The sequence below is a fragment of the Halichondria panicea genome, chromosome 11, assembly GCF_963675165.1.
Source record: "Halichondria panicea chromosome 11, odHalPani1.1, whole genome shotgun sequence".
Classification (NCBI taxonomy): domain Eukaryota; kingdom Metazoa; phylum Porifera; class Demospongiae; order Suberitida; family Halichondriidae; genus Halichondria; species Halichondria panicea.
In genome coordinates this window covers 5,273,136-5,300,835 of record NC_087387.1, presented here as the reverse complement: position 1 = coordinate 5,300,835, position 27,700 = coordinate 5,273,136, and the positions used below count along the sequence as shown (strand labels likewise).

Genomic DNA, 27,700 nt, shown 5'->3' with positions numbered 1-27,700 from the left:
TTTTATCAACATAATCTATAAAGGGGAATTCCAAAACTTGAAAATGTACAAGCAACTCAAGTAGTTCGTAATTAATTTATAAACAATAGTGTGCTAGTACACTGTGTAAGCTAGCTAGAGACCTCCCATTATTTCATACTCCAGATTTGCAGTCATGAAGAGAGCAGATGTGATCTCGACAATACAGCGCTCCTCAGAGGACGAAACCAAGTTCTTAGAAATGATGGAAAAGCATGTGAGTGATTACTTAATCTGATGAATACGCACACATCGTCAGTCACTGTCTGACAAATCTAGATCTACTTACGAACAGTAGGTTCGATCAACTTAAATCTACACTCGACTTAAGTTAAATGGATTTGCTATGATTTGCCGGTATGTTTCTGCCTGTAGAGATCCAAAGCTGATACCTTCAACTTGGTTGAGTTTTTCCAAGCCCTACCCAAGAAGCAAGCGACTCCACTATGGGATGCTGTTTTTAGACTGTGTCAGCAGTGGGTGGGGGAGGAAGAGGTGAGGAGGAATGGGATGAATTTATTATCACATTCATAGCAATTGAATGGTGTTCATTGTATGTCCCTCCCCCCTTCCCAGCAGGAGGCTTTGAGTGAGAGAGCTCTGTGTGTGCTCAGTGGAATTATAATGCTCATCCAGGCTGCCATGGGAACGGATGACCCAGTGACACCTACACCGCTACGAGACACGCTGCAAATCCTGCATGGTGAGATGCTGCAGCTTTTAATTGGAATTCTATAGTGCTAACTAACTAGTACTTTAGTATGCTACCAATCTGAAATGCGGTGAACACACTAAAACAGTCGCATATAGCACGCTTTAGCATTATATGGTTTCATTGCATTGAGTATGGTACCTCTTGTAACTTTTCTGAAAGTGTAATCGTGGAAAAGGAAAATTATTGCCTAATGTTTCCGTATATACATTGCAATTGTACCCAGATCATATACCCCCTCCCCAACAGACATTCTGCTCGGTCCATTGGAGGCAATTCCTGAGCTACAGAATGGTGCCTCCCAACTGTGTGAGGGGTGGTGGTGTACAGAGCGTGAAGAGAGGGAGGGGCTAGTACCACACACACTCCTCTATATAGTGGCAAGATCTCTTACTGATGGAGCTCTGGTAATCTAAATAAACAGATGTTTTGCTTAATTACAACTCTTAATTTTCACCTCACTTGAAAGCAAAAAGCAGAATGCTACCTCTAATTGACCCAAGTGTCATAGGCTCCAACTGTACCGGAATCTCCGGGACAGTCCCGGAAATTCAACTTTATCTTAGGGTCCCGTAGTGCCCTACTTGTTCACTGTGTTTGTCCCGGAAATGAAAAATTGTACTGTAATCATCATTTCTATGTGTGACGACCACAACCTACCAATCATTGATTTATATCTATCTAGCTATCAGCTATCAATAATAGTTCCTATCGCCTATAAAACTACTTCTGACAGTACTGTACGGTCTGTGACACTCAAGTCTCTCAGTCTCTCATTATGGCAAGCTACCCAGGCCCTTCAACCTTCAAAAATTGCATCACTGATGGCCATTAAATTGAACAGTGAAGAGTGCTGCTACAACTCACCCTTAAGCCCAGAACTGCTCTCCAAGTGTAAAAAAGCTACTGTAACATCATTGCACCACTAGTTACCTCATTATCTGCGCTGTACTGAAAAGTGTATGCTTATAATATTCGTCAACCTTTTTTATCTACTAACTGTCCCTGAAGGCTATTTGAAAAAGTTGGAGCCTATGAAGTGTGCCTCATAAAGCTACCAATAGATTCCAGATTCTAGCCGAATCTGATTCTATAAGATTCTGTAATTATTGCTTATGGTAATTGACCATCCCTCCTGCACTCAGGCTGCTGATGTCAAGAGGGTGTGGTCGATGAGACAAGCATTCCTTCTACTGGACTTCGAGGATGGTTCAGCCGAGCCATTCAAAGCCATGTTACTATCAGCCACACTGCAACCACTCTATATTAATACTGAAGAAGTGAGACCATGCATGCAGTTTATTTTGTTTTATTGTTTGTGTTAGTTTACCGTACCCTCGCGAACAATAATATTGTTGATCACCAGGCTGCCTTGGTTTGCTGTTAATTCCCCTTCTGTGAAGAAATTACCAGTTAATGTACATTGTTATAATTGTCATACATGCATGTGTAGCTTGTCCTGTATTAATTAATCCGCATTAATCTACCTCCCCTAGGGCCGCAAGTTCCTGAGTTTCCTGTTTGGTATGCATCCGTCCTTCGTGGAGGACCTCCACCAAACCATCAAGTACCAGATACCATACATGTCGAAGTGAGTCGTCGCATTGTTATTTACTAGTGTAGTTTTACAGCTAGAACTACAATTGAAGTATGCATACATTTATGTCTTCGGAGCCAAAATAGCCTCTAATTTACAAGCCTTTCATTTTACAAACGTATTATGAGCATTGTTTGCAGAGCATAATTGTTTTCCTTAAAATTTGGTTTTTATTTTGTTGTTGTTTGATGCAGCCCCCTCCTGGAGACGTATGGGGAGGTGTATTTGAGGGCCTGGCGTCTGTCGTCTGGGCCGTACCTCCGTCAGATAGAGGAACAATGTCTGCAAGACCTCATGTTCTCGGCAGTACACGCACCCAGGCTGGGTCAACACTCCTTGTTTAACTCTCTCAGAAAGGTCAGTAGTAAACGGTGCTGCTATTATAACCTCTCTAAAAAGACTGCATTTAGGAATCATAATATTATGCAGTTGTAGAAGATTGTAATTTTAGCACATGTGTATGACCAAGGGCGTATATAAAGAGAAGAGGGCATGTAACTCGCACTACTCTCAGACTCACCAAACTTCATACTGTAAGAACTGCCCACAAAAACACCCACGTTTAATCTTTGATTGCATATGGTACATTAGAACTTTGCTGCAGCTCGATTATTCCAATGTTCATTATATGCCTCAGTTACTCATGCGAAGCGAGGTATATAGTAGTGTGTGTGTGTGTGTGTGTGTGTGTGCGTGCATGTGTGCGTGCGTGCGTGCGTGAGAAAATTGTATATATACCAGTTGCTCTTCTCTAAATGTGTCCTAAAGTGCTAAAGTGAAAGTAATTGTACTGTGTACCTGAAGGTACTTCTAGTGCCAAGGGAATACCAGATTTATAATCTATCTGTAATTTAATACTGCATGTAACACTGCATGTACACTAATCTATCACACGTACATGTTTTTTCAGTTGTTGCTTATTCTTTTCCCTGGTGATTAAATTATCATAATAATTTACACTAATTATAATAGTGCATGCATGCACAAACGTTCTTTGTTGAGTGCACGTGTATTATACTGTTTGTTCAATATTATTTATTCAATTCAGTATAATTATGTACGTAGTTCACAAAAATTAATGATGAATATTTATAGTGTTGCATATTATAATAATTATGCCATGGATTTACTATTTCAGCCCATTAAGGGATTAGCCAAATCATCACTATTCCCAAACCCACCATCACCATTGCTAACAGCCATTGTACCTCCGTTTTGTTTCATTACCGATAGCAACTCCATCCCCTGCTCGATATCGCTGACCCTGGGAAGAGCTGTTCTCCTTTTCCATGTGAAATAGATGGTGATACTTGAGAAATAGGTTGACTGAAATACAGCGATCACGAAAGATCCAAACTGTATCCAATGCTGTATACTATTGTACAGTTCAAAGAAAATCATGCCAGTAGAAGCGCCTGAAAACAGTAACACCTCGATCCCTAGAGGCACAAACACTACCATTACTAGAGCAAGTTTCCAGCAACGTCGAATTTGGCGATTCTTAGTTTGACTTTTTTTCATCATCCACATTAGTACGATAGTTTGACCTTGCAGTATGACGGTGGTTAGCACTAGCAGACCCCCAGCGGCTCCGAGAGCTCTCACGTAGTCCAGAGATAAATGATTGTATTGGATGGGCTCGCAATCCAATATAGTTGTAGAAGATTCGTTATTGCAGTTTTCAGGATACAAAATGCTGTGATTTTTTCCAATCAACACGATCCAGAATGCTGCTGCTACTCCCACCCATACAATCATTGAAATTAGTCCCAACGAGTTTATTAGCCCAGCTGGTACTTGGTAGCCAAACAATCTAAGTTCACTCCTTTCTTCTTTATTGTGCTTTGTGAAACTTCCTCGGAAGGTTATCTTAATTAGACAGGTGATGATTCCTGGTACGTATTTAGAGCTCTTGTGGACATGACGACAGCAGACTAGGTACAGGGCAAGTATGACATAGCAGACAACTAGAGAAATCACACCCAAAGCAACTGGAGGGTAGAGAGAGTAGAAATAGACGAGTTGTTTCAGCTTGATATTATCCATGATTGTTTGCTTGCTGAAGTTGAGTCTTGATAATCGAATGGGGAGGCTATCATTAACAGTCTACATATATAGTTGATGTTTTAACGTGTATATATATATAATAGTCCAAAGTTGATGTTTCAACTTACAATTTGTATGTATTGTGCATGATTGTGCTTCCTGTTTCTGATAGATAGTGTATCATCAATCTGTATACTAGTTAGCTATTATGATATCTAGACTGAAAGTATAATTATACATGCAGTTTGAATTTTGACACAATCCACATCTTTAAAGTCATGTGAATATCATAAATCAACATCACTATTAAAATTTATTATTAAAAGAACGAATATTTTACCCCACGAAAATTACCCGTTATACGGTATAATAGTGTGTGGGTAGTGTAAGATTGAAAGAATTAGGATCGAGGGGAAGTTAATAAAAGAAAGTGTTTGGTAAGGAAAGGAATGTTATATTTACTAATTTACATATACACGCAGTAGGCGTAATAATTATACATAGCTCGCCATGCATGTTCAGATAGTAGTATGTGCCCTTGTTCTCATTGGCGGCTCTTCAGTGTAATTGTCATTAATGGACTCATGACCATCCTCCATAAGAGTGTAAGAATCAGGTCCTGGACTGTCCTCTTCTGGGTCAGTGGATAGCCGAGTTTTCTTGTACAGTGGGAAGAATGAAAGAATTTGAAGGGGAGATAGATAGAAAATAGCGTTTAAATAGTTGGGTATGGCAGTAAATCTTCTTTTAGAGATGGAATCTGCATATTTGTACAAACTTAACGCTAGAAAGATTGTCGAGACAGCCAAAGGTACAACTACTAATAAACAAGTCGAAGCTTTGAAGCACCTTTTTTTATGTTTACTTTCCGATTCGGATATTTTTTTCTTAAGCCACATTTGTGCAGTCAGTTGTCCATAAAGAATCGTTACGCTTATAGCGAGTACACCTCCAGCCGTCCCAGCTCCATTAGCTAATGAAGTCAAATTGAAATTGCATAAAATGGATAAAGTCGTTAAAATCATTGACATCGCGACAATCTTCTATTTTAGAATTAGAAACAGCTCTAAAACAATCAATCAATTCCATTCCTACATTGTTCTGTAACCTCGATTATAAAATTCAACCAGAAAGTGACAAGTAGAGATTGCCATAATGACACCATAAATATTCCCACACCTCGAACATATCCTGGAGTGACTGGGTACCCAAACAAGAAATACCATTCCTACCATTCTCAGCTGTTTCACTCTTAAGACCACCAATCAAAGTTACGTCAATGATGGCTCTCCAAGCTGCTGGTACTGGCTTGTTCCATGACTTTCTAATCACAGTAATTATTGCAATGGTGACATGAAGGATCAAGAAGGTTGAAAATAGCACTACCACTGGAACATACTGTACGAGATAGTACGTCTCAACGTGAGGAGAGACCAACAAATCCATTGAATAGATCGATCTTCTTTGTATAACTATGATTGCTCACTTTATTTTTTTAGGATAGCTTCATACGTCACTGAACACACTGAAAAAATTTTTTGTTTAAAGTAATCCTCAAAAATGGGTTGAAATGGTTGCAACTCAGGTGACCCAAATATCTCGGTTCACTATAGATGGCATCCTTAACCCTCAAATTAACCATTGAACTTGATGGTTAAAAATACTTTAATGTAGTTGAATTGATACTTCTGATTTAAGTTAGTTACTCCCACCTGAAGAAAAATATGTAATTATAACTCGTATATGATATAGTTAAAATAAGTATGTGATTTAAAGGTTACTCCAACTGAATGAAGCAGTCATTGTAACTAATGTAAGGTATAGTTAAATATATAGTTATAATGGTTACTTTAACTAATAAAACAGTCATTGCAACTAATGTAAGGTATACACTGTTAAAACTGTTGTCTAGCACATGCCTTCAAGCACACTAATAATGCACATGCATACAGTGCATGTGCACCTCGTAACTTGGTTATTTTCAGGACGGTAAGATTACTTCTATAGTGAAGTTGCTCTATGTTATTTAGCTTGGTGCTGTTGCAATTTCAACGAAATGTACAAGTCATTTAACACAAATCAAAAACACATCTATACAACTATTTAAATGTTATACGGATTATTACAACACATTACTGTTAATGACAGCACATCACATGTTTCCTTTTTGACGAAAGAGCACACAGCAGCAGTAGCACATTTTGATTGAAGTCATCTTGTCCTAAATAATAAATACAATTATGTCTGGTAATTACTCCACGTACCTGGATACTTTTCTGCACATTTATAGCAGTTAGTATGTCCCAGAGAATAGTCACTTCTGTACCCAAACCAGTGCTCAAGTCAAGAATAAGGTTAAGTTCTGGGCTGAGTTGTGAGAAAGGCTATATAATTTATATGATCATATCACACATAGTATTTCACCAGCTTACCACATGAATGGCCTTTGGAAGCTCCATGAAGTGCTGCAGTAGTGTATATTCTTCAGGAAAGCTAAATACTCAGTGCAGTTAGTATAGAGCTAAATTGAGTTCTTCTCCAGTTCTTCTTTTTGTTGATTTTAATTAAAGCACACTACATGTGCTTCTAGCCTCAATGCGCATGCGCACACAGAAGGTCTGGACTTAGCCACTTAGCTCTAGTATAGCATGCATGTAGAGATTCTACATGCATTGCAGGCTTCTATATACTATAGCCATACTTTTAGGACCTGGATTTCTGGGTTTGCAAAGTATAAAGCTTCAGTGATAGCAAGTTGTTTCCCGCATTTGCAGGGACTGCAGCATTTCAACTCTTATTTCACTTGCACATACTTAGCACTCTTGGTGATCTAACTGTACTAAGTGGAACATAAATATTAATTCTGGTATCTGAAAAGTAAAAAGACCTTCTTAATATCGTGTGCTACTTTACACCACTGTATGGATGTCAGTGTGTTCAGTAACACACCATTCTGTTGTGTCACCCGAGTGTGTTCTATTACACTCCAAGTGTGTTGTTGAGCACAACAAACACACGAATGTGTTCATTAACACACCACTGACATTTACCTACTAAAATTAGTGTGCTACGTAACACCCCATTTTTAACAGTGTAGATGTTGATCCAACTATCCTTGCAGTTGTTACTATCCAAGAAGAATAGTTGAAATAACTATTAAATAGTTATGACAACCATAATAGTCATTTTAGCAATACAAGATAGAGTAATTAGGTGTAAATGTTAATACAACTACTCTTTAGTTGTTACTATCTAAGAGGAACGTACTTAAAATAACTCTTAAACAGTTATGACAACCATTACAGTCGCTTCAACAATCCTATAGTTAAAACAACTTCATATTTTACTTGATATTACCTCTATGGATTATATCAAACCAACATAATTATTATGAACATTGTAATAACACCATATAACATCATTAAATTAACCATAACATAACTAAGTATTTTTTTCAGTGCAATGTTGGCACAGCCCCATTCTATATTTGTAGTATGCATTCAGTGTGGTTACTCTCATGTGTGGCCCAACTTATGAATACCATTATGTATTAGACAGTCACCTCCCATGCACAATGCATAAATGTGTTTAATGTAAATCCTTAATAGCCTTTGTTTTATATTGAACTATGTATCACTCACTCAACTTAATAATCTCGCGGAAACCAGACCCTATAATAAATTGCGTGTGATGGCGCCACAAATATATAGTGACGCTCTAAGTAGCTGATAAGCGTCTGTAGTGAGCTGCACATATGAAACCGCACAGCCGCACCTGCTTGCTAGTTAAATTGTGTTTGGCATATCATGTGGTTCACACATTGTTCGTCTAACCACAACCACTTATCCAGTGATGCAAACAGCCACTTAGACTACTGCTGCACAATTAAGTAGCTCAGGTGTAATTTGCCGGACGTTATCTTCCCGATGAAAGGACTGGCCTGCGAGACTATACTCACTCAACCATGCAATTCCGTTCAACTGTCACACTATTAGTGTCACAGCATACCAAGTTACATGGAGTTCCCTGTCAATGCACATTGCCAGGAGTACATCGCTAATAGGCACCAACAACAAACGATATAGGGGGATGTGGTGACCAGAAGTGGGCGTGGCCTCGATTTTTCTCACTGGTGCGTGCGGTTCCTTTTCAAGCTTTCCCCCAAACTTAAAATTCTAGATGAAAGATGAATTAATTAATTTTAACTGCATTGTGTGCTTATAGTCGTCTTGTATACACATGCATGCATGCTCTCGTACAAGTGAGTTATAATATATATACGCCGTGTCCTTGCACCATATGAACTGGTGGTATAAGGCGAAACTTAATTCATCACTCTGACACTATAGTTTGTCTTACAAATAATAATTATTTACTGCATTCTCATCCCCCTTATGCATGCATGCATTATAGATTGTTAATTGAGAAAATTACCATTATGATAGTGAAATATATAGGTGTAACTATTACAATGAAAGCACCACAGGTGCTGATGCCTCGGTGGAGGTGCCAAAGCTACATAACATAAAGCTACTAATAGCTTTTATACACATGATAAACAATTTAATTTTGCTGCATGCAAAAACTGGGTGGGTAATGATCGAGTGTTGTTAAAAACGATTGATGCCAAAAGTTCAAGTCTAAAATTAATGGCTGCATTAGCAGAGCCTTGCAGCTCTCTTCTCACTCTTGCAGCTACCAATAGCTAGTGTTCTAGTGCAGAGCTAACTACTAAGTAGAGTAGCAACACTCGGTAAACAAGTTTGGCTACGTGCTCTTCTGAAAAGGCTGCAATGGCATTCCAAGTAAGCAAAACTAGGCATAACTCGAGAACGAAGCATTATTTTACAAATCCACGAATTAAAATCCAAGTAAACATGACTATATAGAAGCCTATAGAAACTCTTATTGCACTTGATTCAGCAACTGTAGCAGTCTACACACACATCATTTGTCTGCTGTCTACAGTAGTGAGTTGTTCAAAAGGTATATAACAAACTTCTGGAATCCCTGTCTGCATGCATATATCAAATTAAAGTGTGCGCTTTAGAATATCATGTATATGATTCAGCGTCTGATGCATACAAGTTAATTGTGCTAGGGGCCACCATGCACTGTTAATGTGGTTAAATACTACGTGTTGTACTTAGTAATACATCCGAACTGTATGCTTATATTATATAAATTATATGCCACATAATTGTGTATATATATACAGAAGTTAATGAACACAAAACACAATGTGTAGCAGAATCAACACTCTATAAGGCCGCTAAAAACTAAGGCCGCTAAAACAACTGACATGCATGCATACATGCATTGTAGACCTGCATGTATACATGCATCATGCAGTCGCTGCATGCATGTGTATATATAATTATACTAAACAGTGGTGTATAATGTCTATATATAGCTGCCTATGTAACTAGAGGTTCAGTTTCTCGCTCCTCCTCAGTTGGAGAGTTGTTAATTTCATTTTCAGTTTCTCTTATCTTCAAATATTTCTTAAATTGGTCGATACATCCGAATTGTTTTGCAAGTACATAGAACTCATAATAAGAGAATATGACTATGATGTATACGAGGCAAACGAACTGGACATTGAGGCTGTGTGAGTTACTCAAGGTGTTTTGAATATAAGTTGTAAGGAAGGCTACAATAACAGCCAAGAATGGAGTAAACACATCAACGTATAGGATAAGCTTCCAACTCAATTTGCATATTCCGTGAGAATTAATAATTTTGTTTTGTAGCCAATAAAGCACAGTAATGTGAATCTGTATGAACCTTGTACCTATAACCAGTAATCCACCAACTGCACCGATAGCTCCAGTAAAATCAAACACGAAATGATAACATCTTATACCAATATTATTGTCTTCATTGACAAAATCGGTGCAATTTTCAATGGGCTCACTTCGAATTAGACTGAGTGATCCATTACTGGTGTTGTATGCAAAGCAGTCTAAATTGTTGTCACAATTAGAGGTCGTATCAAAAAGAAATATGTTCCAAAATAATACAAGCAAAATCGTCCATATTGCCGTACTTAACCATCCCATGACTAGAAGTGAGGATCGATCAACTTCATGCCCAAAAACCAAGTATTTCTTTTTGTTCTGCTCTGTTTTTATTTCAAATCCACCTTGAAATGTAGTGTTTGTAATGGAAAGTAAAAAGCTGTCCTTTTTTTTAAAGTATGAAAACAAAATAGCCACAATACCTGCGATCATAATTAGTCCCCCTGCTACAACCGTTGGGATTACTTGCAAGTTAGTGTAAACACTGATGTTGTTTGCCATTAGCAACACACACTGACTTTTGTATTCTATATAGTTGCTTGAACTATTATTATAAATTCTGCATGCCTATACTTAAATGCATTGTAATATTATATTCATCTTCCATTCCTGGTATTTTATTGTTCTTGTGGCTGTGCATGTGCATGGAGGTAAATATATTCATGCACATGCATGGAATAATCATATATGTACCATGCATTCCAGACAGATGCACATGCATGGAATAATCATATATGTACCATGCATTCCAGACAGATGCACATGCATGGAATAATCATATATGTACCATGCATTCCAGACAGTGGCGGATCTAGAAAAAGTAGTATATACACAGAGAAAAGAGGTGTGCTGTTTTAGACCCTGAGTGTGTGCTATATTAGCACCGTGGTGTGCTAAAAGTGATTCAGCACACTACATGTGCTGTTTTGTAGGCATATAGCACAGCCTACGTGTTGTATTGGTGTGCTTTTTCATGGCTTGTAATTTTGATGTTCGATTAATGTGCTAAATGGACTGTGCTAAATGTAATGGGTGTGCTGAAACAGGTACACATGCTAATCAAGTTCAGCACAGTGTGCTGTTTTCAGTACCAAATAAGGGCATGCAGTACAACAGATGTGCAGCTGCATAGCAACAAAGATTTTTTTTTGCTGTTCTTGCAAAGAAGAAAAGAAGTTGAGTTTAGACATGGTTTGAGAGCTGTTTGACAAAACTGTGGAACTAGGTAAGTTTCCCTCAACATGCTGAACAATGCTGTACAATGTAATTGCACAGCTATTGTATTGTACCAGGTGTCATACAGTACACAGGGGAGCATCTGTACAATTTAATTGCACAGCTATTGTATAATAATTATTGTACCAATTGTACCAGTGTGTCATACAGTACACAGGGGGAGTATCCCCCCCTGGCTCCAACCCCCCCCCCCCCCCCTAAAATTTGCATTCAGGTATTAGTAATGTTGTATGACTGAGTATCCATAGCCTGTATAGCTACTAACCAGGGTATTGAAATAACATGCAGTTGACTTTTTTTAAAAGAATGCCTTATATTTCCCCCCTTTACTTTAAAATCCTGTATGACACCCTGTAATAACTCTACAATATAATAATTATGCAGGAAGGACAAGCAAGTAAAAGGTTGAATGGAGCTCAATAAAGTGGAGACCAATTGAAGCCTATATTGCCCAAGTTTCATAGCACAATAAGTGAGTTATTTACTTCTTCTAATGAAAGCACCGCGGGTGGCTGATGCCTCGGTGGAGGTGCCAAAGCTACATAACATAAAACTACTAATAGCTAGCTTTTATACACACATTGATTGTTGATAATTATTTTTGCTGCGCATGCAATCGCAGGGAAACTCAAATAGTGGGTAGTGATCGACCCATGATTGTTGTTAAAAACGATTGATGCCTAAAGCTAAAATTAATGGCTGCAAGTCAGCAGAGCCTTGCAGCTCTCTTCTCACTCTTGCAGCTAGCGTTCTAGTGCAGAACTAATGAAAGCACCGCAGGTGCTGATGCCTCGGTGGAGATGCCAAAGCTACATAACATAAAAGCTATTAATAGCTTGAACATTTTTGCAATAATTATTTTGCTGTGCAAACTCAAAGAGTGGGTAATGATCGACCATGATTGTTGTTAAAAACGATCGATGCCAAAAGTTCAAGTGTAAAATTAATGGCTGCCATCAGCAGAGCCTTGCAGCTCTCTTTCTCACTCTTGCAGCTACCAATAGCTAGCGTTCTAGTGCAGAGCTAACTACTAAGTAGAGTAGTAACACTCGGTAAACAAGTTTGGCTAAGTGCTCTTCTGAAAAGGCTGCAATGGCATTCCAAGTAAGCAAAACTAGGCATAACTCGAGAACGAAGCATTATTTTGCAAATCCACGAATTAAAATCCAAGTAAACATGACTAGAAGCCTATAGAAACTCTTACTTGCACTTGATTCATCCTTGAGCAGCTGTAGCAGTCTACACACACAGACACACACACACACAGACACACAAACACACTACCGTATACCTCGCTTGCGCATGCGCACCGAGGCATAACTACTAAGTAGAGTAGCAACACTCAGTGAACGAGTTTTGCTACGGACTCTTCTGAAAAGGCTGCAATGGCATTCCAAGTAAGCAAAACTAGGCATAACTCGAGAACAAAGCTTTATTTTGCAAATCCACAAATAGCAAGCCAAGAAAACATGACTAGAAGCCTATAGAAACTCTTACTTGCACTTCATTGATCCTTGAGCAGCTGAAATAGTCCACACACACACACACACACACACACACACACAGACACACAAACACACTACCGTATACCTCGCTTGCGCATGCGCACCGCGAGGCATAATTACAGCGCCACTCTAATTGAAGGGCCAAATTCACAAAATAAATTATCCAATTAAGCGCCAAGTTGCTAGCGCTTACATAATTAGAAATAACGCATCCTTAATCTTAATTCGAGGCTACATGTACAACTGATCTGATAGCCTCATGGAAACAGCTATACTATAGTACTCTACGTTGCTAAGCACCACTCTAAATAATATTATAAGTCCCAAACTGGAATTATGGTTTTCTTGTTCTATTTGTGCACCACTGAAAATCTTTAGCAGCGCTGTAATTAGAAGAAAGACGGTATAGTAAGTGTGTTTGTTTGTGTGTGTATTTTCACTTAGATGCCATGGCGCTGCGTTTACAGCTAGCTAGGATAGATAGCCTCAGCAAAAAAAGTGATTTGTTTTGACAGATTTTCAAATGGTAAAAAGCTTAGTTGGGTAAAAGCTAAGAAGTATAAATTAAACCTTGTACACACATGCATTGAAGCTAGCTAAATACAGTTTCATTTTAAAGCTTGATACATCAAATGCGCACTATACAGCCACTCTTGAGTTCTGGCTTGTTTACTGTGAGACTACTCTGGTCCCAGTGAATGTCCGGAGAGCTATAGCTATTCGTTAACACATAAAGCTTAGTTCCATTGTATGCATGTCTGACCAAGAACCACTGCCGTTTTCGACTGTACTTGTCATAGCGTACGTTGCACTATTATTGTATAGATGCAGTAAGCGGTCAATATAAGTTTCGTTTATGTAGTACGCCAGTATGTTTACACTGTATTAAAAGCGTTGTAATTTACCGTTGCACGTTGCAAGTATACATTTTGCAAACAAACAAACAAAGAGACAATCCTAGTCACCTCGAGTATCGTAGCTAGACTAGTTACTTAGCTATATGCTGTACATACTTGATGCTATGTTTCAATATATTGATTTATAATTATTGTACATACTAGATCTACTACTTTTCACGTGTATAGTTGTGAAACGCCAATTGCCCAGAGGGAAACCACGCCATTTGCAAAAATACGCCTAATTCCCTCTCACGTCTAAAGTTCTTTCAAAATGGTGGTCGTACTTTTTTGAAGGTACTATAATTAATTATTGTTGTAAGAATTGATGTGAAAAAACATATTGCAGGATGATGTTGAAAGTGACACGTGTTGGAGAGAGCATTATACTGGACACCCTTGTATGACCACACCACTGTAAAGTATCGACACAATTGGAGGTATGTATTATTATGCTGCTGTATTGCCACAATGTTTTAGGTATAGTAGCTTCACCCAAAAAAACAATTGCAACAGTATACCATACTTATCTGACTTAGTTATCTGTCTATATACGTATACAGCGGTCAATATCCCATTCCGTTTGCGTAGTACGTTTAAAGTGTTTCCATTTTGATAAGTACTGTATTAAAAGCGTATTTTACTGTACCGTTGCTATATACCATTGCACTTTACAAATGCGGTGTGCTGTGTTTTTGAATACAAAGCGACAATCCTCTAGTAACATAATATCCAGCTAAATGTTGCTTAGCTATAAGCCTATAGTTCAACATAGATCTAACAAAGAAATATAACGCACCATTCACCGCACTATAATACAAAGCTAGCAAGCTGCAAAATTTCATGATAACTATAGCTGCATGGTGACCAAAGTAATTTTAACAACAGAAAAAAGCTCTTATCTTGAGCGTCCTTTTTAGCGTTTAATTTGCGCTGTATCGGTGTATATTATGCACGTACTACGTAAACGGAACGGGGACTTTATATTCACCACTTTGTAAGTTCATAATTGATAAAAATTGCTGCTACGGAAACCCCAAATTTCCTTGTGCGCAAAACGATTTTTGAAACAGTTCTATTGATATAATAATTTATAGGACAACGCAGTTTAATTAAACTTTTATATTGTTTCGGATTAAGCTTTATATGCAGCTCTTTTCTGACAATTAAGGGAAGGGATTATATTTGTTGTTTAGCCCTTACAACGAGTATTGTCAGTGGAAGACAACTTCTCAATCTGCTCTCTGTACGAGATAATTGATGGGCCCGAATATTGATACTGCTCTATAATAGCACAACAAGAACTAATTTGCATTATCATAGTCTCGTAAACTTAATTGTGCGTAAAAACGACTATAATGTCTTACTAAGAGTTCATTAGGAAGAGTACGCAACTCCACTAACCGTAGTAAGCATTCTGTCTAACCTACGTCACAACCACATGCTGTTGTATAAACTGTAAAATCTTAAAATTAATCTGCATGAATGGATAAATAAACGTTAGATGATTACCACTAATTTTATTCATTGCTTTTCTTATCAGCATTGTTATTGTTATTGTTGTATCTCAAGTGACTGTGGTTACATGCAATAGTGAGTTTGCCTCCTGTGTACAGATTATTGGTGTTGCGTACTCTTCCTCTTGGTCTTACCTGTGTTATATGACTCTTTCCATAGCTAGAATTCTTTGCTTTTGGCTCATGTACTTTTTCATGCACTGGCATTTGTCATGGATCACAGCAAATACTTTTCTTATTTTGCCCCATAATAATTATAAGTTTCATCGCAATGCATACTTTGTTCATGCTATGACTGATGTTATGTATCTAATCTATACGCACTTAATTATTCTTATACTTTGTTATAATTGTTATGTGACATATTTTTCTACTTCACGCATGCAGGTGATGCTGAGAAGTCAAAGGCAGTATCTTGTGAGGAGAATGACATAACAAATTTGAACACACTTAACGCAAGAAACAGTGTCACGAGAACCAAAAGTACAATTCCTAATAGATAAGTCAAAGCATTGAAACACCTCTTTTTGTGTATACTTTCCGATTTCAATATTTTTTTCTTGAGCCACATTTGTGCACTCAGTTGTCCATAAAGAAGTGTTATGGCTATTGCGAGTACACCTCCAGCCGTTCCAGCTCCATTAATGAAGTCAAATTGAAATTCATAACAATGAATCGAGTCTTTGAAACCATCGACATCGCGACAATCGAGTATTCTTGAAGTATTAGAAAAGAAACAATAATTCCATTATTCTTACAACCTCGATTATAAAATTCAACCAGAAAGTGACGAGTAGAGATTGCCATAGTGCCATCATAAACATTCCCACAGTTCGAACATATGCAGGAGTGAGTAGAAATCCAAACAAGAAGTACCGCTTCCTGCCATTCTCAGTAGTTTCACTCTTAAGTCCCCCAATCAAAGTTACATCAATGATGGCTCTCCAAGCTGCTGGGACTGGCTTGTTCAACGACTTTCTAGTCAATATTACAATGATGGTATAAAGAATTATAATGATTGCAAATAGCAGTGCCACTGGAACATACAGTATGCTCATCCAAACCTGAGAAAAGTCCAACAAATCCATCGAATAGATCAATCTTCTTCGGTATAATTATGATTGCTCAGTTTCTTTTCTGTTTTGCTATTCTTAGCTTCATGCGTCACTGAACAATGGTGTGATATGCAGTATGCATTTGTGGTTACTCTCATGCGTGGCCCCACTTATTGAATGCGTGTGCTAAGCAATCACTTCCCATGCACAAATTACCAATAGTATTATTGACCCATGCATGCATGCATGTATATATGTTATAAGTATATACAATTACTGCCTGACCTGCTGAATGATTCTCGCTAAAATATTACTGCAGGGCACCAGTTTAATAACGCTTCAAAGCGTCAACAGCATGGTAAAGGGGTTAATGCATGGGATCACCAATCCCACTAAATGGTTACAGACAGACTCACTGCATGTGTTTACTACATGCATGGGTTGTGTATATATCGGTAAGTATCCTTTTTTACTTTATATAGAACTCGGTGTGTCGATCTATGTGGTCTATACGTATACCCTCTGTTAGCATCCCCTTCACACACACATGCACAGTTTCTGGAGCAGGTCCACTCTCAGCGGATGCAAAAGGGTGTCTCAGAGATGCTTCATCGTCTGTACTCACCGTTTCTGTGGAGATCTCTCAAAGTAGCCAATCCAGAAGTGCGAGCCAACGCATGTACACTTCTGTTGGATGCCTTCCCTCTGCAAGACCCTGACTCTACACGAGAGGAGATTGATGGAGTCATGCAGAAGCAGTTTGATGGAATGATCGTGAGTTTTATTATAAGTTATAGTTTTATCAACGTAGAGTATTCCAGTACAGTCACAGACATGATAGAGAATTATGGAAATGTAGCAAAGTTCTGTCGTAAATTACATGTGCCGATACAATGAACCAACGACTATCCTAGTCCTTGAATACAAAGATACATTTACTTGAATACAAAGATACATTTACCTATACATTCAATCATCGATATAACTTTCTAAATGGGTACACAAAGAGTCTGCTTTTCAAAACCAGCTTACTAAGACAAAAATATACCAACCTAAAGCCAAGTGGCTTTGATTTTACTTGCCCAGCTATTTAAGAAAAAGGGAATCATTAATATTTTGTGCTGTAGTCACAGCCTCTCCTCATAGAAGGTACACAAAGCCACTAGATAGATAGTACAACACTCAAAAAACTGCCTTTGAAAGCTTTCAAGCTCTTGGTGAGATACACAACGCTTCTATATGATGCACAGTAGGCGTGGATGCTCAGCACAGGACTAAGAGTCCCAGTGGGGAGCTGTGAATCATTTCCCGCTGGGTTGGTGGGGTGTCTGGAGGCGAAACATGGATCAAGTGACATTACACAGAAGTGATTGTGCGCACGTGCTCCGTTTCCCATCCCTCCTCCCTTCTTATAATTATCTATGCATGCTTGTACTATACTTATTTGCTGGCTGTAACCACAGTTGTAACCACATCCATATAGCTAATGATTATGAATACCATTAAGCACTGGCCATCTATATCCACTGCAAGCAGTGTACACCATAATAACTTTGCACAGCCTCATAGCAGCTCCATTTGCGCAATTGTCCGGGATTCACATTTCAAGATACACTACACCCATATCATGTAACTTATTCAGTGATACTTTGCAGTAATGTTGCCTGCAGTAATGCATGTTGCTTCTCTTCCCCACTGGCCTACCACACTGACACTGCCACCCCCTGTGATGACACATAATTATAGGGAAACTCGCAAAATAATTGTAATAATTGGGTCAAGCAAGGTCAGAATAATACACCATTCAACCATTTGACTTAGTGCCTGCTGCTTAGTGCTTACGCATGAACATGGTTTAATGATATTCATAATCATTATCCTTATCTGGGGTTACAAATGTGGTTACAGCCAAGTTATACAAGTTTTACTAAAAGATGATTAGAAGCTGTTTATCCAACGTACCCATTTTTACAACTGAGTAGTAGTAAACACTCTTTGATCTGTGCCGTGCATATGCACTGTGTACATTTTGTGTGCGTGTGCTTGCACTTGACAAACCACATTTACAATTTACAATGCGGTTGGGTAGTTTTAGTGGCTACTGAAGAATTGATCTTCACAATGTGATCGAGTGGGTGTACACATTTTTGTGCTTCCCACAACTGTTGTCAGGGTAGTGTCCTTTAAAAGAGAGGGTCCTGGAGGCTGGAGGGAGGGCTTTAGGCTGACTACAACCATTATCTTATAGGGTACATAAATCTACACCCTAGAAGGGTACATGGGATTTGTACCCTGGAGTATCCTGAGAGTTTCAATGAATATTTCTTAGTGTCAGAGCACATCATGGTACAAGTGAATTTAGTTATAGCAAGAGTGGTTATAGCAATGTAACTATACGTACATATATACATTTGTATTAATAAGCAAAGTATTAGTACGTTCCACGGAACGGTCTATAGTTACATAGACTCAGTCAGTAAATGTAGCATCTTTGAAGTGAAGTAATTTGCATACACTATAATTATAATATTACTAGGGTGACGCAAGCGCCATGGGGCAAGCGACGCATCCAACTCTGCTGAAAGATATTGTGTAAATGACACCACATCTTGTGGCAGGTTGATGACATGGCCTGCGTATTCATATTGTCCAAGTGGTAATCGATAGATGGACATTATTGGCATGACTGCAGATATAAACAGCATCTTGGATTGAACAGCAGATTGTTCGAATAGAGGCATGTCGGGATTCACTCTGTATGCCTATGCCTGCATGTATTGCTTCAAGCGTGCCTGTGTGGCTTCTGGAGTCTCTGTAAGTGTAATCATAGATAGAGTAGAAGAGGGATTGGAAACAGAAGTGATTCACGTGGTGTTTTACAATGAAGTCTATGTAGTGGCTCTGGGACCATCCGTGTATCTCCTCATAACTCCCGCAAAAGCCCGGGAAACTTATTGTGTCCAAAGCACACATCTCAGAGCTACCCCCATTACTGAATCACATGCCCCCTGATAGTAGGTATCAATTGGAAACAAAGAAAATATAATCTCGATTGTTGTGAAGTAGCTAGAGGTACACAGAGCGCTTTTTCATGCTTGTGTTCCTATAGTACCTTTGATATAGCTAAGGCTAAATAGTGTCCTGTGTCCCAAATGGCCTCAAGTATTAGAGAAAGTTGATGTTTAGCAGCAGAACTGCTCGTGGACTTCTTACAGAGAGCAAAACAATTCTCATGAATTATTCATGTTTAGCCCTCGTGTTAAAAAGTATAAACCTTGATTAAAACTGCAGAGATACACGGATGGTACTTCGAGGGTACTTCCGTTTCCAATCCCTCTTCTACTCTATCTATGTTCTGCTGGCTTGTGCACTTTCTACACAACATTTATTTATTTTAGGTAAACACCTGCAGAACCGTTTGAGTCAGTTACCTTCACTTCCTGCTGCTCCTATGTGCCCTGTATCTTTCTCTGGGTCTAGCAAGCCTCCTTTCCCTCTTTTTAGCTGTTTCTGAGGATCCTCCTTATCGCTAGTTTTGTCACTATTCATATCTTTATCGAGCTAAAGTTATTGACTCACGTAGAAATTGGTAAAGGATCACGAGTCACAAAAGCAAATATCGTATGCTGGTCCATGCCCGCCTGCCGGTCCACGGTAGACATACATACATACATACATACATACATACATACATACATACACCACCCGGACCACGTGCATGACTAACTAAGGGAATCGCTTCGCTCGCCCCAATTAGGCAACCCAATTAAGGATGTACTATATAATTATAGCCTCCTTTGCAGGCCCTCCTTTTTCTGTTCTTTGTCACAGGTCAATAAGAAAAAATACGGGAGGAATTGGAGAAACAGCGAAGGAGCGACAAAGGAGATGCTGCTTTGTTAAGTCACGTGATCCACTGTTGACGTAGACAAAGTTAATTGACCGTGCATGGGCGAAAGTAAATCGCAATAACTCACAGTACTTGGAGCGCACTTGCCAGGATTATATAGCTGTACATGCGAGTGTATAATTTTATGAACAGTATAATAGACTTCGTGAGACTATTATAATATATATAGTCAGAAGATCTTCAAGGAAGTACGAAAGAACAGTAGAGTAGACTGCTATATACTACTGTAAATACTAGTTGAGTGGCTTTACTATATAGGTAAGCCCTCGTCTACGATATCTCCAAATTTAACTAAATGCTACATGCACAGTCTGCAATGCGTAGGCATGCTGTGGCCTTGTTGCCTTGCCAGACTCCGCCCAGCTAGTGACTGCCCACGTTCATTTTCACTTGTCTATATCGTCACTCGACTTAGCAAGGGGAAGGCTCTCCTTTTTCTCTTTGTCTCTTAATTCCTTCTTTCTTCTTTGTTCCTCCAATTCTTCCCCTTATTGACCTGTATCGTGACACACCTGTAGACGTAATATATAATTATATAACATGCACCATTTAAGCCTAGTTTACCACGTACATGTTTTAGACTACAAAAAGAGCCCAATTATAATGATTTTTTATGCACCACTTAGTCACATCCAGTGACATACATATGGAACATGTCCCCATATGTACGTACATATAGGACCTGCTTGGAGACGCCTCTGTGATGGTGCGTGTGAGTGCAGTGATGGGGGTGTGTCGAGTGCTCTCGTACTACTGGGAAATGATCCCCGCCCCTGTCGTCAAGGCACTGATTAGTAGAATGGTCAAGGAGCTTGCGTGGGACTCGGCAGCTGTCAATGTACGAGTCGCCGTGGTACAGGTGAGACAATATGGCTTTATAACAAAATTAATGTCTCATGTGGAGCTGTTATAATGTGTTTGTTCAATATGTATACCTAAACAGAAAATTCATTTCCCCTTGTTGTTTTAGAAGTGCTCCTAGTACACCTCATGCTTGAACCCCCTCCCCCCCATACACACATGCAGGGCATGTGTCTGATCCTAGAGAACCGCCTCAGCCACCCGTTAATGGTGGACCTCCTCCCACTGCTGCAGAGCATGCTTCATGATTCATCAGAGAAGGTACGGATTGCATTCCTGGATTTGCTCCTTCTGGTAAAGGGCATGAGGATGATCAAGTTCTGGCACATCTGTCCCCTGGAGCATCTACTGGGTGAGAATTATAATAATTTGCAACATTAATTACTTCAATTGCCTCAGCTGATTTACGTTAGTATAGCTTTTGTCAACATAAAAGCCAATCTAGTAATAAAAACCCATGCATGTGTTAAGTGTGTTGGAAACTAATACAAACGTCAATGCTGCATGTGTTGCGCTGTGATAAATGATGACATAATTTGTTTTATAGCTGTTACTATTATTCTTGCATGTCTAGCTCGTGTGGAGATGGATAGTGTAGCCGTGGTGAAGCGAATCGTGTCGCTGCTGGTCGACTCATTTCAGCCCGGCAATGTATCACCAAGTCAACAGGTGGGTGTCATACGTTAGTTACTTGAAAAAAAACCACAGAAGTACTATAGCTATACATTCGATTATGCCTGGATTGTGATGTGTTTTATTGTTATAATTATGTTACATACAGTATCTATATAATAGCTTATGACTGTGCTTGTGAGACTGATGGCCTTTCTACTGCCATTTTAATCAAAATTATTGCCATTCTACGGCCATTTTACTTATATATCAGTATTATTTTACATTCCCTTTTGATATTCAGCAGAGAAAAGCCTTTGTAACAACATAACATCTCTTCTTTTTTGTAACATAACGTATAGTTATTTCCTCTCTCTCCCTTCTTTGTGCAGATTGAACGGTGTGTTAGTTTGGTTCGGACTAACCCTGGTGCTGCAAGGAGGTTTTACCAACTAGCCGTAGTGCATCTCACACCCACTGAGGTCACAAAGTTCATCCTCGCAATACTTTTGGCTCTAATGCAGTGTGTGGAGACTGAGGGGGCGGAGAATGGGGGTGGAGCCTCAGAGGAGGAGGAGGAGGAAAGGGATATGGAGACCAATGGAGAAGGTGAGTAATTTACTCAATGATAGAAAATCTGACAACTTTTACTGAAAGGTCAAGTAATAATTATCTGCTAGTTTTTTAATACCCTGTTATTTTGCATAGGTGGTGGCCAATCAGGAGTGGAGAGTGGAGGATGGAAAGAAAGAAACGATGAACCCGACAGTCCTAAGCCTGATAGTAAGTCTATAACACACGTCTCTCTTTCATGTACGTTTAAACATTACTACACCCACTCACTAATGCCCCACCCCCTATATAGGGGCGCCAGAGGAATCGTTGTGTGTGAGTGACGGGAGTGTGATGTGTGGACTGATAGAGACGATGGTCATTCTGTGGGAGGGTGTCCGAGACAAACTAGACCAGCGTGGGAACAAAGGGGTTAAGAAGAGATTGGAAGGACGGGTCACTAAGTGTCTGCCTACACTCTTCAACACTTTTGAGGTGTGTATGTAATTATGGTGATTCATGTACTGTGACGCTATTTCAGCTGTCCCTGTTGGACCAATTATAGTACTCATAATCATATGCAATCCTTTCTGTACGCGTTTATAAGAATAATTACTGTGGTATATAATTAAGTCATGAGAATGTTGAATATAAAAGTTCGATAGTTTCACTGTTTCACTGTTTAGTGTGTATGTAGCTGTGCATGTGAGAGAGAGAGCACTCATTTGCCCATCATTTCCATGTAGAGTTTCTTCTCCTCTGGTGTCAGGTGAGAGAGACGCTCCACAAACTGTATAGTTGCTGGCAAAGAATCGTCCATTTTGTGATCATTGTTCCCTTTTGTGATCTCACGCAAAGCTTCACCTGTATAGTGGTGTGCACAATTATGTCCATTCTTAGTGTCAACAGTCAGTATTAACTATCTCATACTTTAGCTGGTGTAGAATTGTGGTCCTCCTCTGTATTATGAATACGGCCGGCCACTGTTGGTTCGACAATAAATGCTCACCTACCACATGCACATATATACTTTTTGTGTACTGAATGTGTTGTCATAATTTATATACACAGCCTTTACTTCAAGCACGAAATTACAGATGACTATATTAATCACCTGTCTAATGGTGGTAAACATTGAAATGCTATTGCAGCTATAGTCATTATAGTCTATACAACTTACTTATTGACTGCTTCTGAATCGCGACCCTCTCAAATAATTCTATTGCCGTAGATTTATCTGTAATCTTGCCAGTAACCAAGGCTACTAGACATAGAGCTACTACAGCACAAGCTAGTCTCATTCTCATGCAGATGTACACTGTACACATGCACTGTACTTAGCTAATCGTACAATTTTGTGCTAGCTATATACATGTACTTGTAGGTACCTGGTAGTGTTGTCACGTGGAATTTGATCTATTGGAAGCCTTGTGCTAATGGAAGGAAGCCTTGCGTGTGTCATTGACCTCACTTTACAACCACATGTTTATGGGCAGCCCACGGGTATCCTGTGTGCCACTTATCAACTACCTGAGGGTTGGAGAGTGGTGCCATTGAATTGTATCTAAGTAGGTTGCACTCAGTAGCGTATATAAACATTGGAAGGGGGGATCCAGCTCCCCCCCCCAATCTTTCTAGGCTATTGAGGCTATTCACTTATCAAGCTGCACTATAGATAGCCATACTTTTTTCCATTCAAAATCTAGAGCCCCCCATTGAGAAATTGCTTTTCCTACTCCACTGCGTGGCACTCATGTATGTGTGCACCAATTAAGGCTGTATGCATCCCAATTCACACACACACACACACACACACACACACACACACACACACACAACAGGACGGCTCATGTCGATCGGCACTTTATCTACTTGCGGCTAATCTCCCGAGAGCCTGCGTTAACTCTATTGCCACGGGAACGCTAACCACCCTCGCGACTATGAGCTATGCAATCAAATCGCACGACTACTCCTCACTCTTAATTGCCTTAACTTCATGGGGACAGACGAGTCATGTGATAAAACTGACCAATGAGTGGCTAGCAACTGACTTACAAAGTGACAGGTTTTCATTAGCAAGTAGAGAACAACCAAAATCAAAGGTCAGGCAAATGTATTATAATAGTATCCGTTTTTCTATACACTAATACATCAAGCAACTGTTATAAAAGCACCTCAGTCCATGTTTTATTCAAAACAATCCCCTCTTGTGTTTACAGATCACAGGCAAGGGCAGGAGAGGTAAGAGCAGTGTCCTCCCAACCAGACAGCCTCTACTGGCCGTGGAACTCATCGACTGGATGCTGGTACGTCACTGTGGCTCTATATATAGTTTGAATGTATGCATGCGGTGTTGCATTCAACAATGCAAGTAGTCAATAATAGTAGTGCTTTGTCTTGTCTTCTTACACTCCATGTTTCTTGACCCTGTGCAGAGCCATCCCAGCTGCCTGCAAGAGCTGAAAAGTCTCCCAGAGTTCTGGAAATTCACAGATTTTCTGAAGAACTCAATGGTAAAATCAATTTCTTAACCAGAAATATTTATGACTATTCTATATTATGCAGACTCTACTGGAAATGTACTACCTCTCTAGTCAGTCAAACCAGTTTGACGAGTCTCCACCGCCATTCCCTGTCCTTCACAAGTGCCTGGGGCTTTACATTCGTCTCCTTATGCATCAGCAAGCCGAGGGATTAGAGGGACATGGAGATTTCCCCCAACAGTTAGAGGAGGTGCTCTCCTGGGGAGATAGGGTGCTGGTGTCTGCTCTAAAGGAGGGGGCGAAAAGGTAAGGGGGAAGTTATCATGTTTTAAAGTAAACTGGTGGTTTTCATGGTGTACGCATGAATGCTGCTAGCCACTATATCTCTGAGTGGTTTGCATCGTAGCACACAGTGCATACAACAGCGGTGCCTAATAAATTTGAGTTGTGCGTTAATTAATGCCTTAAAGCTGGGTACACCTATAACTGTGTTGTGTTAAACTTCTTTTTGTTTTATAGACCCTCCACCCAGTCATCTCGGCAGAGTTCTCGCAAGCGTAAGGCTTCCCAGCCGCCCCCCACCCCCTCACAAGGCCCAGGATACGCCCACAAAGTGACAGAGACGTTACTCTTGCTACTGTCTGAGATACTCTTGCTCGGACTGTTGTCGGGTGAGAACACTGAGCGGGTGGAGACAGGCATCTCCAACTTTGGGGCAAGGATCGCTGAGACAAGTGAGTGTCTTAATTGATGGTGGCTACTTTGTTTGTGTAGTGGGCAAATATAGACGACGGTTTTTGCTTAGCTTAAAAACTTATTATTATAATAATGAGACAGTATATCGTATGTGCCTGGCTGTGTATGTGTTCTCATTCGTTCAGGCAGCTACAGTACATGTACCAACTTAATAGTATGTACGTATATAGCATTGCATTTTTGTACGTGCAGGCTCCGCCCACCTCCTCCTTTCCCCTCTCGCAAAACTCCTTTACCAAATCTCTGAGGCCTCGACAAGATCAGAGATAATCGGCATCCCATCTGGACCTAGCTCACTCACTCCTGTTCTCCTCAAAAGTATTCTGTTACAGCTGATAAAAGTCTCTGAAACAAAGCCTGAGTTGTTAGCAAAGTGCCTCGGTCATGTGAAGGTGTGTGTGGGGAGTGTGGTTCGTGAGGGTGTGAGGATGGGAGCTTTGTCGTCAGTGGGGGATGAGAGGCTTTTCGTTATGGAGGTTATTGTGGAGGTGGTTGTGAGGGCTCAAGTCAACTATATTAAACAAGTGAGTGTTTTTGTTTAATTATGCCTTAGCTCTATAAATTACACTGAATAAACTATCAAATCAATTTGTTGAGCGCATATAGGTGAGTGTGTCTCCCTGTACAGACTCCGGGGGCAATGGTGCCAGTGTGTGTGGAGGAGTTACCACTTCTGGTGGCAAGTCTTGTGAAACAGTGCTGTGCCAACAAACAGTCAGCAAGGTGTGCATGTGTATGCATGACGTGTTTGTTGTATGTGCTAGGGCTCTTTGGTATCTATAACTGTTTTTAACGTGTATGTTGAGAACTTTTTGGTGGTATTGATAAATCAACGATTGTAGTAATTTACTATCGTGTTTAGAGATTGTTGTATTACTAACTTGCAGTGTTTTTCTGGCCCACCTGGAAGCTTACATCAGTGCAACCACTCTACAACCCCCTGAGCTTATACTGACCCACCAAGCAGCTCTGTGTCTCATCAGTGCTCTAGTGAAAGGTGTGTGCATCAGAGAGGTGGGGGTGTGGTGGGTGGAGATTCATCTTTCATAGCATCTATTGTCCCTACTGATAAGACCAATGTTGTGTGCATGCATGCATGCTTAATTGTATATGCGTGTGCTATAGTTTAATATCTATATACCCATGCACATTTAGGCAATTTATCACCTTCTTCTGTTCCCTCCATGCAGGCAAGTCTAGCACTGGTAGTGGTGGTGACGCCATGATGAGATGTGTCAGGCACTCGCTGAAGATTGTGGAAACTTGCTCACAGGAGGACAGAGAAAAGTAAACCTGTCTTGTGCTTCCAGTGTATATAGTACTATAATTATGCTAATATACCAATGCCTTTAAATTTATAAGTTTCTATAAAATTGTACCTCTTGACATTATATAATTATGTGTTCATGGTAACACTCTATTAATTTTACTATGTATGCTGTTTGTATCCTTGATTATAGTGTTGTGATCATTACCTTATGATTTGTGCACATGTGTCATGTTATCGTAATGGTTTTGTTTCGTGTTGCATGGATCTATTAGTTCATGTTCAGTCCCTAATCCTAATATGTACATGCATGCATGCCGTGTATATAATTATAGTTGCCGAATGCCAGTATTCTCAGTGCATGTGTGCAGTTAGTGTTCTAGTGCTATACATCACATGACCTATTGTACTCAACCTATTGAGGCCCTATATAATCAGATCATTCTTGATCTCTCTACACACAGGTGGTCGTCCCTGCTGACTTCGCTGGATTCTCTGACTCAGTCATTACAAGATACGCTCCTTGTCAAGTAATGTTCTGTGGTATTGCCATAACTGTCTGGAAACACATTAATTATCTAATTTTGAACTCATTAAATATTTGAGCTACTATTATTATATGTAAGTATATAAGTTATGTGGTCAGATGATACATTAGTTTAACTTCTATTGTGCACCATATATTTCTTAAACACCTCATTGAACTTATACCATACTTCATCACCACTATAATTATAAGCAATTGATCTCATTGGTCAACAGCTGTACGATTATAGAAGAACATAATATACGTACAGCCTCATGCAAGGCATGCGAAGTAAGCAAACAGAAGGAGCCATGCTGACGGTATACTAAGACTCCAAAGCGAACAGAAGC

The 27,700-nt window shown here is 39.6% G+C and overlaps 2 protein-coding genes and 3 long non-coding RNA genes across 7 annotated transcripts; 1 reads left to right on the top strand and 4 right to left on the bottom strand.

Moving 5' to 3' along the window:
- The first annotated feature begins 5 nt into the window (after positions 1-5).
- LOC135344004 (condensin-2 complex subunit G2-like) lies at positions 6-27,585 on the top strand. 3 transcript variants are annotated; one of them, XM_064541055.1, is made up of 25 exons: positions 6-45; positions 145-235; positions 394-513; positions 595-721; positions 980-1,137; positions 1,876-2,010; positions 2,227-2,321; positions 2,522-2,684; positions 16,939-17,157; positions 20,973-21,152; positions 21,320-21,506; positions 21,729-21,823; positions 22,159-22,375; positions 22,475-22,549; positions 22,632-22,813; positions 24,160-24,420; positions 24,538-24,624; positions 24,754-24,831; positions 24,884-25,107; positions 25,321-25,535; positions 25,750-26,081; positions 26,186-26,280; positions 26,445-26,554; positions 26,748-26,844; positions 27,289-27,585. In XM_064541055.1, the coding sequence occupies exons 2-25, from the start codon at positions 155-157 to the stop codon at positions 27,356-27,358; spliced, it is 3,603 nt and encodes a 1,200-aa protein (XP_064397125.1). In that variant the 5' UTR covers positions 6-45; positions 145-154; the 3' UTR covers positions 27,359-27,585. The 3 variants fall into 3 exon arrangements, with proteins under 3 accessions (XP_064397125.1, XP_064397126.1, XP_064397124.1); XM_064541056.1 differs by lacking the exon at positions 6-45 and having other exon boundaries at positions 52-235; positions 598-721; XM_064541054.1 differs by lacking the exon at positions 6-45 and having other exon boundaries at positions 52-235.
- LOC135344005 (uncharacterized) lies at positions 3,371-4,496 on the bottom strand. Its single transcript, XM_064541057.1, has one exon. The coding sequence runs from the start codon at positions 4,371-4,373 to the stop codon at positions 3,462-3,464; it is 912 nt and encodes a 303-aa protein (XP_064397127.1). The 5' UTR covers positions 4,374-4,496; the 3' UTR covers positions 3,371-3,461.
- LOC135344007 (uncharacterized) lies at positions 6,381-7,100 on the bottom strand. Its single transcript, XR_010397313.1, has 2 exons — positions 6,806-7,100; positions 6,381-6,740 (listed from the first exon to the last, which is right to left on the bottom strand). It is a non-coding gene; the product is annotated as an uncharacterized LOC135344007 (long non-coding RNA).
- LOC135344008 (uncharacterized) lies at positions 19,029-20,046 on the bottom strand. Its single transcript, XR_010397314.1, has 2 exons — positions 19,815-20,046; positions 19,029-19,195 (listed from the first exon to the last, which is right to left on the bottom strand). It is a non-coding gene; the product is annotated as an uncharacterized LOC135344008 (long non-coding RNA).
- Positions 22,893-23,766, bottom strand: LOC135344006 (uncharacterized). Its single transcript, XR_010397312.1, has 2 exons — positions 23,499-23,766; positions 22,893-23,182 (listed from the first exon to the last, which is right to left on the bottom strand). It is a non-coding gene; the product is annotated as an uncharacterized LOC135344006 (long non-coding RNA).
- Positions 27,586-27,700: the final 115 nt, after the last annotated feature.